The sequence below is a fragment of the Sander vitreus genome, chromosome 13, assembly GCF_031162955.1.
Source record: "Sander vitreus isolate 19-12246 chromosome 13, sanVit1, whole genome shotgun sequence".
Taxonomy (NCBI): domain Eukaryota; kingdom Metazoa; phylum Chordata; class Actinopteri; order Perciformes; family Percidae; genus Sander; species Sander vitreus.
Genome location: NC_135867.1, coordinates 8,225,346 through 8,241,669, shown reverse-complemented (window position 1 = coordinate 8,241,669; position 16,324 = coordinate 8,225,346). Strand labels below are relative to the sequence as shown.

Genomic DNA, 16,324 nt, shown 5'->3' with positions numbered 1-16,324 from the left:
GGCGTGTGCGTTTGTGTCGGCCGCTGTCCATTTCCTAAGGTTCTGAAATGCAAAAATTGTTTGACTACTTTTTTTTTTTAAAGGACGTGCGCCCGTGAGCACCCACGGAGGAAAACATAAATCGGCGCCTATGTTCAGAACTACATTGCATTGTTTTTTTAATCAGGGCAGCAGTTTTCAGATTACATCATGTGTTTACATAACTGCAAAAGGGTTCTCGACTGTTGTAGAAAGAAGTGGCTGAAGAAACGCTTGAAATCCATGCCTTTTGGTCTAAACGTCATACCCAAATTAAAAGTGGTACAGCTCCCATATACTTTGACACTCAGGGGTGTGCCTGATATCATTGGAAAGGTGATTGATGTGGGTGTGTTTGTGTATTTGAGAAGTGTTGTATTTTGTAGTTTTTTGGCTTTTTTCTTTGCACTTTTCAAATGGAAATAAAAAAAACGCAGAGACACATCTGTAGAAAAAAATCATATAAAATCAATTTTTGACTATTGACTGCCATTCATTTTGACATCACTTTGACAGCGAATAACTTTACATCTGAAGCGTTTAAAGACTTTGTTTGTCCATTGTTTATTTCTAAAGAAACACAACAATGTATAAAAGGCTCCATTACCTTGTACCTCACGTTATGGCTCTGTAGCAGGTGTTTTTGTAAAAAATAGGCTAACGATTGTGTCATAACCACAGGACTTACTGTCGCATAGTAGAGGAATTACCGTATAGTACAGGAGAAGCTCGCAGGCAGTTTTGACTTACATTAGCTGTTTAAGTTTAATTATATTAACTAGCATTTTAGTTAGCAATAATTAGCCTGTGTCCATGTTATCTCCTTACATATAGCTACGCTGTCCGTCTCTGCAATATTCAGAATGATTGAGATTTCTCTTGGCACAGCTACCAGAAGACTTACAACTTTCAGACAGGTTGCTCATGTCACATTTACGTCGTCTCTCTCAGTTGGAGGCTGCACAGTAACGCTCGGCGCTCACCGGAAAAGTGCTTCTAATGGCCTTCACTGGTCTCCGTCCAGAGCAACAGGATCTGTTGGTCCATTCTATATACAGTCAAAGCCCTTCTACGGAATTGTACCGAATTTGGGTGCAGTTCCACCAGCGTTCCACTGGGGGTGATTGCGGTCCAGTGATAAATGAATGGGACTCTAGACGGCTAAATTTGTCTCTTTCGCCTGATTGTCGTTGAGAAATCTCAGATTTGATTGTAGTTTTTGCAAGTCCAACATGAATTATAGGTCAAAAGTTGAATGAACGAGTACTTGTGTCCTTTCGATTTCTTACAGGTTGAGTCGTTGTTGCCTATAACACGCTAGCATTCTGCTAATGAATGCTGATTGGTCAGTGAAGGACTGATTACGATCAGAGATCTCGCTTGACGGCATCCAAAGCAGAACCAGAATGTCAGAGTGAATATTTCAGTGCGGTCTTTAAAACATTAGCAAACCTCTTTCTAGCACGTGTATTAACAGGGAGAGCCTAACCTGTCAGCTGTGTTGTCGATGCTTCGAGAGAACAAAGGAAGCGACTCAGAGCTAGCCGTAAAGCAGTATCTCTGGCCGTATATGTGTATGACGTCATTGACATTTTAAAAGGCTTTTAGAACAAAAAAGCCACTTTAAAAAAATCTAACACCCAGCAGTGTGTATTTTCTTAGCCTCCCCTTTCGAATGCAACATTCAAATTACTAGACAAAAAATTATATCCTGAGAAAAGTGGATTTTGAGGGGTATAGCTCCATAGAGTCCCATTCATTCTGCACTGGCCTGTGAGCGCCCCCTATATGGAACTCTGGTGGAACTGTAACCAGTTCAGAAGCCGAAAGTAACGAGAGAGTGGAACTTCTTCCCTTATTAAAAATTCTTTGATACAGTCTATGGTTTACTCCAGCTGCTAGCTAACGGTAGGCTAATATCAGCTGCTGTCAGGTGTAGTGTTGACTAGCGTCCCGTGCGGCGATGTTTCAGTTCCCTCTAACGTCCGTTTTCGGAGCATCAGAGAGAAGCGCAGGCATTTAAGTGGCACCTAAATAAGGCACCGAAATCCGTGTTGCTATTCGGTCTGGTAGATAACGGTCGTTAAGGCACCGGTGCCGTATTAGCACCGGGTCTCGGACCCCCCCCAAATAAAAACTCTTCGGATCTACATGATTGACGTGGATGACATTTTCCCTTTCAAAACAGCGATTTTCGCCGAAAAGCGACTAGTTTGCAGGTATGTACTACTCTTTGGCCGGCGCGCAAGCCTAAACAAGTGTGTCTGTTGTTTTGTTTCCGGTATAGCTAGATCCTGTGTGGTGTTGTAGTTTTTCTAACGTTACTAGTTGCAACAGCATGTGAAAAAAACTGCAAAGTTTGCTAGGCCAAAAAGAACGTTAATCTCGCGATAAAAAAAAATGACGGCGTTAAAATGGGTTTGCGTTAATGCCGTTAATAACGTGTTTAACTGACAGCACTACTATAAATCTTAAAAAGTCTGCATCAGTCACATCCATATACTCGTTGCCCCAACTTGCCGAGAAAGGTAACTATGAATTCTGAGCGTTTACAAGATAGTGTTGTAGTTTGTTTTATTAGTTTCAGTGTCATTTAAGTGACACTGATCTCTGCTGCAGGATTTAAAGATGTATTATTATTTTAAGATTATCAGTGAGCTCAAATATGAAATATTCATCTTAAAAACCTACAGTGAAAATCTGTGAAAACTTCCATCTTGAGTGAGTGAGAGTATTTTGTTGCCAGTGTTATTTTAAATCAGTATTCCTGTGCTAAGAGTCTTAATAGAGTGAACCTAATGACTGCACAGGAACAGAGGGCCCATGGACCTCATATCTTAAAATGTCCTGTGATTGAATTTTCTACTTAATTTTAAGATTTTTTTCAAATTGTGCATTCACCAAGAATGGCTTCAACTGAATATAGCTGCACTTGCAACATTCACCCTATAAATTGAATGTGTTGGCTTCTGCTATCAGGGTGACATTCTTATATCAGGTTCAAGCACTATAAGGTAACAAAGTGCCCATATTATGAAAAAAATCACTTTTTCTGGGATTTGTTATTTTGTGTCTCTGGTGCTTCCACACGCATACAAACTTTGAAAAAAAAAAACATCCACATCCATGCTGTTTTGACTGAGATACTGGTTTCTGACTGTGTCCTGCATTCAGTCTCCAGGTGAGCTGTTCAAAATCTGCACGGCTTTCTACGTAACTAGCCAAAACGAGGGGGCTAGGGGGCTAACTGTTAGCATGCTAGCTCATTCTCAATGGCAAAACACTGCTCCAACATACATGGATTCACCCTAATCTACAAAATAAATTGTATATAACTACTTACATGTCCCTGTTCTGCAGGTATTCCATGCAAAGTTGGAAGTGCGCCCTTAGAAGAAGTCTCGCGGCTAATCCTGCCTTGTACAGGCCGAAGTTGGAGAAACAGCTAGCTAGCTCATGTAATCTTTACATAAACAGAAGTTGAGAGGTCTCACTCTGTAGCTAAAACAGAGACCTGAACACAGAGTGAAAAGAGGCACTGCAGCAATGTGCAGTACAACAAAACTATGGTGTTTTTTGAAAATTAAACCATGTAAACCTATTCTGATAAAATCTCAAATTACAATTATGAACCTGAAAGTGAGCATAATATGGCAACTTTAAGGTATTGCTGTGGATTTCTACATACCGACGTTTCTAGGAGCACTTTTTAGCAATGCAAGCAGCACGGCAATAGGGCTGTTCTGTCAGTCGGTCCAACACTTTGATCCAGCCTGAAATATGTCAACAACTGCTGGATTGATTGAGATGAAATTTTGTACAGACATTCCTGATGAAGTGTAATGCATTTTGTGATTCCCTGACTTTTGCTTTTAGTGCCCCCATGAGGTTCACATTTCTGGTTTTGAGTGAAATGCTTGACAACTATTGGTTTTACACACATAAAAGACCCTTCAGGATGATTCACTTGCCTTTTGTGCTTGCAAAACGAATGACATTTACATCAGCATCAGCTGTACTTTGTGTTAATTGCTAACTAGCAAATGTTAACATGCTAACAAGTTGTGTTAGCATGTAGCTCTCTCTCACACCCCTTACAAAGTTACTTGTCTTTTCTAGACGTGGCTACGTTGTCATGGCTACAGTAAATTTACACACAGGAAAGAATACAGTAAATATTCCTCTGTACTGTTTAAGTATGTTTAAGTAGGCTGTTTTCAGTAGGGCCGTTTTTTGCCTAATAACCGAAAAGTGAGCTACTTTGGCTTCGCCGCAGCTGTTTCTGTCCCTCTGCTTCGGTTTCCCACAACACCATCGGACTATCTTTTACTGTGTATTATGTTGAAAGTTTCTAATTTATCAAATAATAGCTTAAAGTATTTAAACAAAGTTTTGTGTTGGGAGTTTGTAACAATTCCAAAATCCTAATTTTGACTGAAAGATTTTCATTTTCACTGTAAATGCATATCGGGTCCAAATATCGGTTATCGGTTTAATTAACTACTAATAATCTGTATCGGCCTTGAAAAAACAGTATCCGTCGATCGCTAGTTTTCTGCTTCTCCACAGTAGTCAAATGAACCATTGTTCCAGATAGTAATGTAGTCAGGTGTGTGTATTTGTACTTTCACCATTTTTAGCTCTAAGCTTATGACAGTGACATTTTTAGCCAAGTGTCTAATGTTTGCCTAAACCCACTTCTTCAAGAGGGTTAGATCCCGATTACAATGTGGATTTAAAATTTGGGAGTAGCATTAGGATACTGTTAAGAGGTAAATATATGGTTATGCATATTAATGTAAGGAGTAAGGAAATACATTTTGTTAAATGTATGTTGTTAATGTCAAATTGAGGGCTGAAAAAAAAAAAACATATTGCATCTTCTCTGCAATATTGTTCTTTCCGTTTGTCACTTGTACAATGTATGATTTGCTGTCATCCATTTCAGGAATAGATAAATTGTACTGCACTTAAAAGTAAACTTTTCTGTGTCATGTGCACCACCTAGTGGCCTGATAGGGTAGTGCTTGTATTGAAACTAAATGATTTGCTGCCAATTTGCTTTTTACATAACCTCCACGGTTAAAGGCGCTCTAAGTGATGTCACGCGTTTTTTAGGCTACAAAATTTTGTCACATACAGCAAACATCTCCTCACTATCCGCGAACTGCCCGTCCCCTGAACACACTGTAAAAACCGCAGTCTCGTGGCCGGTTTGGCTCAGTTGGTAGAGCAGGCGCACATACATAGAGGTTTACTCCTTGACGCGGCCGCGGGTTCAACTCTGACCTGCGACCCTTTGCTGCATGTCATTGCCCCTCTCTCTCCCCTTTCATGTCTTCATCTGTCCTGTGAAATTAAAGGCCTAAAAATGCCCCAAAAAATATTTAAAAATAGACAGACTGTAGACAGCCCAGGCTCCACAAACGGCAACAAAAACGGGCCAACCTGCACCACGAAACATAACAGTCTTCCAGCATTCCAGCCAATAACCGACAAGAAGGATTTGGGGGTGGGGGTTGGGGGTTAGTGCGCGGAAGCACGGAAGTGAGGAGGAGGGAGGGGCGAGCTTGCCTCATTTTGTTTGAAAATACTTATAACGTCAACAAGAAGTGCCGTCACCCAACATCGCTTAGAGCACCTTTAACTGTCTACATACAGACTGTCTAATGTAGATATTTTAGCTTTCAGATAAAAACAAATACAATTAATCCAGTACTATACTTTAATTTAAGGTACTTGTAATTTACTTGAGTATTTTCATGTTATGCTACTTCTTTTAACTTCTACTCCACTACATTTTAGAGGGAAATATGGTACTTTTTACTGCACTACATTTGTTTGACAGCTGTAGTTACTGATTACTTTTCAGATTAAAATAATAATTGCACAAAATACAATGCATTAAAGATCAAAACATTAACATTACATAATTTTTTTTTAATCTTTTTGGCACGACCCCTTACAAAAAAGCAGTGTATCGTTGGGGAGCTCTGTCACATTCTTCTTGCGTTGTCTTGCTACCCCATTAATCATCTCACAATCCCTCAGATTTATTTTTGGCCCACTGTTTAACCTATGGGTTGGAAACTACTGCACCCAAATACCAAACTGTATATAAAGTAGTTTAAAGTATATCCATCTTGACCAGCTATAACAGTTAAACAATGCTTGTGAATTGATGCATCCATATCAACATTCTAAAATGTCATATATGTATGGTAAAACATAAGTCACAATAGTCAATTTTTTCCTGCATGAGTATTTTTAATACTTTAATTACTTTTAAAAGTACATTTTGCTATTTTTAATCTTGTAGTATTTTGATACTGTTGTACTGGTACTTTTCCTTAAGAAAAAGGAACTGAATACTTTTTCCACGGCTAATCTAACCAATGAAGTGACTAAAAAAAAAAGAAAAAAAAATCAGTCTGCATTGTGGACCAATGTTAAAGCCTGTTATTCATTGAAAACATTTATTACATTTTCATGATGCAAACAATAGCATTCCCGCCCTTGTTGGAACAGCTCATCACGTAGTCATGTGGGAATGAAAGAGACACAAAGGGACAGGGACAGAAAAAGTGTGTATTACGTGCAATTCAATTGTTTCCGTTAAAATAAAAAAACATGACAATCAGCTCTCATTGTAAATTTTGGCATATTTCCCCCTCCTGTTGTATGCTCTGGAATAATGGTTATTAAAAGTCAAAATAACAAGGCATGCATAATAGTTTCTGGTAATGCACATAGAACAAAGGATACCACTTATAAATGCAAAATCCATGTACGATGTTCATGTACATTTCATATAATTATGGTCCCTTTCTTAGAGGCTTCTCAGGCCTATCTACCTGCTCCCGCTGTGGGACTGTGCCCTCTGTTATCTACGCTTGGTCGCTAGATTCACCCTGTACAAAGGTCTGTGCCAGAAAATATATCTCTAGGATGGACTTCTTACATTGACAATTTCTAGACGTTACAACCATCTGTTTAATCCTCCTTTTATCTATTACTGTTATTATCAAGCTATCCCCAATTTTCATTTAAATAGTTCTCTTCACATCAACTGACCTCTAAACGATTTTATCAAACCTGGCCAGGGTTATAGCCCGTATTTTCTATTAAAATTCTTCTCCTATGTGCTATACTACCACCCATGCTTCTCTTTAAAAAAGGGAGCCCAAAGCCTACTTGCATCCATTCAATGCCACAAATTCCCACAAGATAAAAGTCTGGGACTAGTGTAAAGTAAAGTATTTAACTTACAAGTAACCCTAAAGAAATGGATCTAATTTCTGATACGCTAAGATAAATGCACTGGTCCATTTTAATAAATGGGTGAAACAGACACCCGTCTATAGTAAGGGCTGTATACGTGGCCACACAGTTTATTTACTGAAATCATGTAAAAAAACAAGGACAAACCAAAATGTGTTGATTAAATACAATGTTGAATGAATGTCTTTACTGTTAAAAAAGAAAAAGAAAAAAAAAGTGTACTGCAATGTATACAACTATGTTGCTCTCTTTCATTCCTCAAAATGAGTTGAGGCATCAGGGATTGTTGATATACCAATGGAATCATGTACAGATTTACAGTTATAATGCATCTATCATCACACTCAATAGATGGCAGGAAGGGAGGGAGAGAGGGCAGCAAACGACAGACACAACATAGAAAAGATTTATCCGTTTGAATTTGCTGTGGAACCAATGCTATGTTACTCTCGTAGAAAAAGACAGAGAGATGGAAACGAGTGTGTGCGCGCGTACAGGTATGAATTCTGTAAGTGCGGAACCAAATGTTCGACCAATATAAGTCTATTGGGATCAAGTTGTACTGGTTTCTCTGAAGGTGGAGGCAGACTTGTTTAACCAAACATGGGGCTGAGTATGATGGTACTGGTGGCAAAGGTGGGCGTCTTGAGTGGTTGGGTTTAGCGCCCCCCTGATGGTGGTGGTGTTTTACAGGGCTTGACTGCTTTAGTCGATGTACTGGGAGAGCCAGCGGAAGCCCTCACCGTAGCCCTGCCTCTTCAACACACTGCACATGAACACTTCCAGTGGTCTTGTGTTCAGCTCCTTAATGGCAATGGTGCCCTGAGAGAAAAGCAGGAAAAAGTCACACAGTATATATCTACTTTTTTAAATTAGCAAATGTATGCAGAGTCTCTTAAACGATTCCGTTTTAAATAAAGGCGGCAGCAGTATTTTATTTCACTACGACTGCAGGGACTTGAGGCTGCTTTGACACCATACCTGAATAACTTTTTAATGTCAGTGTATTGGGTTGGGGACTCATCTTACCATAGTCCAACACTGGATCTTGATTAGGGTTGGGTACCGAAACTTGTGGCCAATATGGCACCGGTTCCTTAACGGCCGGTATCTATCGGACCGAATGACAACTCAGATTACGGCGGCACTTAAATGCCTGCGCTGCTCTCTGGGGCTCTGACATGGACGTTAGAGGCAACAGAAGCATCACTGCACGTCACGCTAGGTAACACTACAGCAGGTAACTTAGCCTACCTTAGGCTGTGTCAGCATTTTAACCATGTTTAAGCCAGTTACTAGCTAAACAGTGAAAAGTGTGGCTGTATTTCACTCAAAGGGATACCAACACCGGGACATACAACAGTCTGCAGCTGAAGACAGAGTAGGCTAGCTGCACCATGGCCCATGCTGTAGTCGGAGTTGGCCTTGGCAATAAACAAGCCATTTTGTGATTGAAGTATGGTTCAGACACTGGCACCATTTCAAGTATTGTTTTAGCACCGGTTTGGGAAAAAACAATTCAAGTTAAAGTGATATTTCTTTTATATACTTGCCTTACTTATTCCTATAATCAGATGCCCAAAGAAGGGTAGAATGTACTGTCCCAACAGATAAGTGCTGTGTCCACATACCTTGCCTGTCGTCTGTCCGTACAATCCAAAGACTTCTCTCAGCTTCTCCTCGCTGATGGCCTCTGGTCTGTCGATCTTGTTGCCCAGGATCAGGATAGGCACGTTTCCGATAGTCTCGTCCGTCATTAATGCCTAGAAGGGTAGACTACGTATTACCATGTGGCTTTCATATCTAGCCTTAAAAAGGTGATAAAGAAAAAAAAAATATATATATATACCCTCATATACTACTATGTAACACACACATCAAACTGATGTTTTGAATGATGTATCAATGAATTTACTTGTGTGGACTAAAGCGGACTGAGTTCTATATGTAGATGGTAGAGAGCAATCGCAAAGCATGAGTTTTTTTTAAGGACAAAGTCAAACAATGATGTATGCTGTGATGAGCTCTGCCTCCTTATTCATCTTACAAAAAATGCCATTAAACATTGCTTTGTATTTCTTGAGCTATTTTGAGAGCAGAAACATGTACCTTCACTTCCTCTGCAATGGATTTCTCTTTGCACAATTAATAAGCATTGGTGGTGACCACTATGCTGGTGCCGCAAACACCAGAAAAGTATTTGACCAATTTTGACAGTTTAGCTGTGTTCTGAATGCTGTCAAAAACACTGCTCTACAGTGTGACGGTGACCCTTGCATGTAGCAGGTACTTACATCAAGTTCTGTTTTTGATTCGGCCAATCTGGTGAAATCTGCACAATCCACGAGGAAGACAATGCCATTAATGGCAGGGAGGTAGTTTTTCCACACTCTGCGGGCTGTGTGAAAAACAAACAAGAGTTTTACAGTCCGGTCTGTCTACTTATGTTAGATACATTTTGCATTCATCCATTTATGTTAGAAACGTTTTGCATTCACAGTGATATATTACATTGACCTTATATTAGCAAGAGTATTGGCAGGAGAGAATTTCCTTTTCGTGCTGCACAAATTGCATGCAGCCTTTTCCAACATGTGGGTCAGATACTGTATGTCTGGAAAACTGCTAATAACTCAATCATTTTATTTCCAGATCGTGGCAGCAGTGAAAAAGACGTGTTTTACTAAAACACACCGTGACCAACGAAACCTAAAAACATTAGTACAGAACACACACATACCTTGTGCGTGGCCTCCAAGGTCGAAGGTGGTAAAAGTCATGCCAGCAATCGTCAGCTCTTCCGAGGCTGGAGGAAGGAATTTTTTTTATTTTTATCATGAACAAATCTGAAAAGTCTGGCAGCTCAAAAGTCACTGACACACAATAGTTTAGTGGATTGGCATGTGCAACATGAGTAAAATTACCAAAATGTTACACATTCATACTCATTGTATACTTACAGCTCGTACCCATTCAACAGTGGTTCATTTAAAAACAGTAAACCTAAAATGTCTGACTTTTTCTTCTTCCATGGATGGCTTTCAACACATAACTGAGCATGTGTGGATGTGCATGTATGTGTGAGAGTAGCACCAACTCACTTGGATGTAAAGTTGGCACATGCTGTCCCAATCTGTCATCTTTAAGCATGTGCAGTAGCGTTGTTTTGCCAGCATTGTCCAGGCCAAGAAATACTAACTTGCCCGATTTCTTATACAGTCCTGAAACAAAGCCAGAAGCATTTCAGAACACAAACTTGGACACTAGAATTTTTATTTTTTTTATTATTTTTTTTAAGTCTGGAAATTTCACAAATAAGAAAACGTCTACACATTTGAACTCAGCTGAGTCAAGTGGTATTTGAAGGTCTGTCATGGCTTAAAACTTTGGTTTGCATTAAGATTACACAAGCTCAGACTTGTTCTCAGGCATGCACTGGATATTAATTTCATACGTATAAATAGTTTCTTTGATGCAACAGTGGCTGTGCTCCCCCTACTGATTTTGCCATACTCCAATCTTTACTTCACATTGACACAAAAAAACTGAAGCCACCCTTGCCTTAGTTAAGCTATGTGTAAATTGAAGAAGAAAAAAAAAAAGTAGATTTGTAATCTATGGAGGAATGGCATTCAGTCATATAACCTCACAATTAAACTACTTTAGAAATGTAAAATGCACAAGTGCTTTCTGCTTCAAAAGGGAAGCCAACAAGATTTTACTCGTATTGTCAGTTCTTAGATATATGTATCGCATAACTGAATATAGGAGAAAAAGTGCCACTCCTTACTCAAATTTCCTGAGGAGATTACAAGGCTTAGTGTTTACCACTCTTCGAGTCAGCGAAGTGATACCAAGTGGACTGGTGACATTTCTGACTGAGTCAGCTCTACTAGACGTCATCATTACTCACAACAGCACAATGCTACCTATCTGACAGGGAGAACAGAAATGACTGCTTCACAGGGCCAGCTCTAACACAGAAGCTGTTCGCAGCTGTTACACATAAGATTTTCCACCAGATTTCAGATGGACACATTGATCCCAAACGCATTTATACCAAAAAAAAAAAGCTGGGGTGAAAAATCATGTCATATTTCTAAAAGACATTTCTTTGTGTGTCTTTCATGTTTACATCAACATCACATTAGCGTTGGGCAATCATTTGCTTTTCAATATCGTCATATTGTCATTACCAGAGATCACATCTGGTTATGGTAGTATTTGTGAGACGTGATCACATTTCACTACTTCTGTCGTCAGACAATAGTTCTGCTTCTTCCTATCAACTTCTACCAAAAGGGGGGTGGATTTATAGGGACAAAGCCCACTGTTGTGCACACTCTTTGTCCCGGTTTTTACAGAACACTTTAAGACTAAGGGGTAAGACGGACCAGTAGTTGTAACAATTAAAGATGTTCTGTAATCACTGAAGACAGATTATACTCTAAATCCTCTCTCATATTACCAACTCTGTTCTCAACGTTAAATTTTTTTTATTTTTTATTTAATAGCTTTGTAGTTGTACACTATGGCAACGCTATTTCATTATTGACTTAAAATACTAAAGCAGTCAAAATAGTTTGCAGTAACCTTTTAAATCTTCCGACACAGAACCCATGTTTACTTTGAGTTAGTGTGTCTGATGATCACCAGTACTTACCTAACAACTGTAGTACACTATTGAAACCTATCGAAATCCAATCCAATATGAATGACATATCCGGAGCTGTTGAATCCTGAAAAACAACAAATGGGGAAAAAGGCAGATGGGATGTGTTATTTTGGCTGTAAAATCCATAATTATCTCACAACAAGTGAACAAAAACAAAGCAAGAAGGTGCGATTAAGCGTCCTGATAAAAGTTGTCTAATGGTGCCTTTTCCCATTACTTTACCATGGATGATTTGTCATAACTTTTTGTACGTAGGTTGTTACTGAAGTCATCCACAACAGAATACTGAAGTGCAAAGAGTTGTCACAATAGCTGACATGACACACGCGTACAATCTCTGCTGAAATCTTAATAAAAACTGCAGGCTGTTCATGTTTCCATAATGCTCCAAAGTTCACATGCTCGAAACACTGGACTTATTGTGTAATATTTTGATTTCAAATCTTAGAGTAAATATAAAGATAAATTGGCAAATTACTGTACACATGGTAAGATTGCATGTGATCCTACTGATGAGGGTAGTGTCTTAATGGTGAAATTACTACTTACAAAAAAATATCCAGTTTTAAAGAGGACAGAACTTTTTTTCAGTGACATATTGATGGCCTAAGCTACAACTTAATATTCATATTTATTACATGGCTTGAGTCTACAGGGGGAAGTACCTGAAAATAACTAGACAAGACAAATAGACACAAGAGTATCAGACAACAGAAGACAGACAGTAAGATCAATAGGAACCAATCAGAACCCCACAATGTGAACCTCATAAAAACTCCATGAATATGCAGTCTGTCTCAACCTATCAGATAGATATTGGCAGCTGGTGATAAGAACAATGACTTGCTATCTACAGCCAATGATTAGCTTGTTCCAGTGGGAGTCTTTGGACAGCAGGACAGGAGATTCACAGCACTGATCACAAACCATCTGACAGCCTTTCAGCAGACAACATGAGTGTTTTGATCTATACAACCCATCTGCAAGGGCCTTGGAAATGAAGCCTCGTCTTATCCTTTCACGATAAGCTAGCCTCATTGTATTTTAATCAAAACGGATCTGAGATTGGACCTGCTTTAACTATGTGAAGTCAGAAACAGCTTCCCGACTTAACTAAACGCAACAGCTTGTTTTTGCTCAACCTTTAATTTTACAAGTGTTTACACTCCCCATAAAACCATTATATTTGCTACATTAGAGACACTGTGCATTCAATACACACTCCGTTTTCCAACTTCATCTCATTTCCTCGCCTTTTCTCTGTGACGTGACATCAGAACAAGGTAAGCTGGTGCCGAACTCTGGCCCTAGTTACGTAACATGCAAACAACTCCAGGGTTAAAGTATAAGGTAGCCAAAGGTCAAGACCACACAAACACAGCTGAACTACACGTCAGCTGCGGCTACAATCCAGTCCCATATGCTCCTACGCCTGCTACAACACTGTGGGCTGGTGTTACAGACTGATGCTCCCACATGTGGCATGATGCAGCTGCGAATATGAAACAGTTTGACAGTAACTGACAACAACCACAGGCACAAATGGGCTCATATAAGACAAATGAGTTTGAAACATGTGGCAATGAAAATGTTTGGTTAAAGGTAGCAGCCTTAACCTGTTTCAAAGGATATGACAAAGTGACAGTAAAAAAAAAAAAGTGAGAAAAACAATGCTGGCTGCCAAGTTAAGAAAATCAAACATGCACAGGAGGACTTTAGCTAGAAATGGCCCCAGAGCATTTCATCAAGGCACATCTGTCGTGAATTAGATTGAATAAGATTAGCTTTTAATCATTATTTCAAGTTAACACTTTCAGCACAGGATTGTATGACTGAATAGTGTACTTGCTCAAAATTCACAACGTTACACATTTTGACAGTTCACAAAGTAAGATGATCACTGACAGGACATATTTTCCTTGAGAAGATATGGTCTCTATCAATTTACATCTACTGTAAGATTTCAGGCAGGTGGTGTATATCAAATAGATGTCATGAGAAAACTGTGAATCGTAATACAGTGAGTGACACTAAATGTGATTTGACTCGGCTGTCACAACCACTGTCCACTTAGCAGCGTAGTTAGCAAACATCTAATGTTACCTTAAAGGCTAATGTTGGATGATTTATTCAATTTTATTTATGGATATAGAAGACAAAAAATAAATAAATAAATAAATCAATACAAGGGTCAACATGTAAAATGTAATGTAAACACTTATTTCCAACATGGTCTCTGATGTCGTCGAAAAACACAGGACAAACACACATTAAACAAAACATCCCCAAAAGAATAAGCAACAGAAACCAAGGACATTCTATAAATGAGAAACAAACAAAAACAACTTGAACTTCACAAAAATGAACTTCAAATACCTGTCTTTGTATCTTCCTTTCCTACACAATCGTTGTGTCCTAAAAACACTAAAAGCACTAAATTAGATGCAAGTAACAAAAACGCAAACAATAAAACGCCCAGGACCTGCCTGTCCTATTCTAATTGGCCATCTTAGCCCAGAGATGAGCCCGGACCTGACCTTTAAAAACTCAGGATTTTGATTGCTTGATATTTAATGGAAGTCTAAAAACGAGCTCCGGGTTCCTCCCTTTACTCGCTGCACCTTGCATTATTGTACACTAGTCCTGGTGTGGCTAATGACCATGCTGGGTATGTACCATGGCTGTGTGTGAGCCCACGCATTCAGGTGCTGCTAATGATGTTAAACATATGGTTATGTTTCAGCTGTTCCACCCTGAGTTGTAGCTACTGGAAACAGGCCCACCTTCTTAACGTTACATTGATGGTTGGTCTCCGACAGGTTCCGCGTTGGCAAAAGAAAAACTAAAAAGGGCCCAAATATAAGAATGACAAGTCATATCAAAGTATAACATATAAGTAAATTGTCATTTAATAAAGCTTGGGTGAGGCCAACTAGTAGGTTGGCTAGCAGGAAGCCACTAGCTACGTGTCATATTCTGCAACAGGCGACGTTGCATCGAGTGGTTACTGGCTACGTGAGCTAAGCAGCAGTTAGCTAGCTAGCTAGCTAGAATAAATACTTCACCGATGTACTAACGTCACCGGAGGCTTGTAACGTTAATAGTCCGAGTATTCCCCTTCCAATAATACGTATGAATGTTGAAATATATATAAGAGCGGGTCAACTTCAGTTTATATCAAGCTCGAAGCTCTTCGATAATAAGCGAGTTAGCCGACTTGGTGTTAGCAATGCTAAGGTAGCATCGCTAGCAGCCGGGATAATTTGCTAGCGGAGATGCCGAACATACGTTTCTTTTCTAATTATTGTTAATAAAATGTATTTAAAAACTTACCCTTTATTTATGTGTAGAATAATTTACCGAGTGTGTTCGTTCTTTTAGTCATGTAAATTGGTCTCCCGGTCAAAAAGAGAGCCTGCGAAATGCCAGGTCTTCCTCTCCTTTTTCGTGTTTTGTTACTGAGCCACGACACTGCAATGGCTGTCCAGCAACTCCCCAAAAACCTGCCCAGCCGCTTCCTGTTTATGTTCCACAATCATCTTTCCGGCAGGGGAACTGAAATAAACCGAGTGCCTGGCGTTCTTCTACTTTTACAATTTCCACACACATATTCAGCAGATTTTTTTTTTCATACAATATTTTATTATGGTAACAGTTACTGGTTTATATATCGAACAAAACGACCAACTGCAAAAACGATTGCTCCTAGCATGTTATATCAGTGGTTTTCCCAGGGGTTCTTGATAGGGATCCAGTTGGTGGTCCCAAGTACAAAGGTGAATAATTTATTTTTCACTACAATTCCATCCATAAGTAACACAATGACAGACTGTATGACTATTTTTGTCATCTGTTTCATGCACTTTCTGTAATAAAACATCTAAAAGGAAAAATCCTGTCAGATAGGGGCCATGGTCTAATATGTGTCAGTTTGGGGGTCCTTTACTTGAAAACGTTTGGGAACCACTGTGTTATATTATAGTATTTTATATCTAGCCTGTAAAGTCATGAACATCATTTTGTTAGGTAGTTCAGAGTCATATTTATTAGCAAAGTAAGTGTTAAAAAGACACTAACAATAAGAAATAAGTACATTATAACAGTTTAAGAAAGGGAAAGAAATAAGGCTGTACGGTTTAGTGCAGGGTGTGCAAAAATATTGATCAAGGGATGTTTAAAAGTTCACAGTATGTAATATGTGCAATGGTCAGGGGTAATAGTCCAGGATGTGCAGTTAAATGTCACTTCATCTATAGGTGTAAATTACTCTGGTGATCGCTTGAATTCTTTATGGAAAGATTACCGATCTCGCTGACATCTAACTAAATGAGAAAATGCTTAAAAAAATAC

General features: G+C 39.1%; 1 protein-coding gene across 1 annotated transcript; it reads right to left on the bottom strand.

Moving 5' to 3' along the window:
* Window positions 1-6,467: 6,467 nt before the first annotated feature.
* On the bottom strand, window positions 6,468-15,469 carry sar1b (secretion associated, Ras related GTPase 1B). Its single transcript, XM_078265741.1, has 7 exons — window positions 15,308-15,469; window positions 11,963-12,038; window positions 10,401-10,520; window positions 10,040-10,105; window positions 9,594-9,697; window positions 8,931-9,062; window positions 6,468-8,121 (listed from the first exon to the last, which is right to left on the bottom strand). The coding sequence occupies exons 2-7, from the start codon at window positions 12,018-12,020 to the stop codon at window positions 8,005-8,007; spliced, it is 597 nt and encodes a 198-aa protein (XP_078121867.1). The 5' UTR covers window positions 12,021-12,038; window positions 15,308-15,469; the 3' UTR covers window positions 6,468-8,004.
* Between the last annotated feature and the right edge of the window lie 855 nt (window positions 15,470-16,324).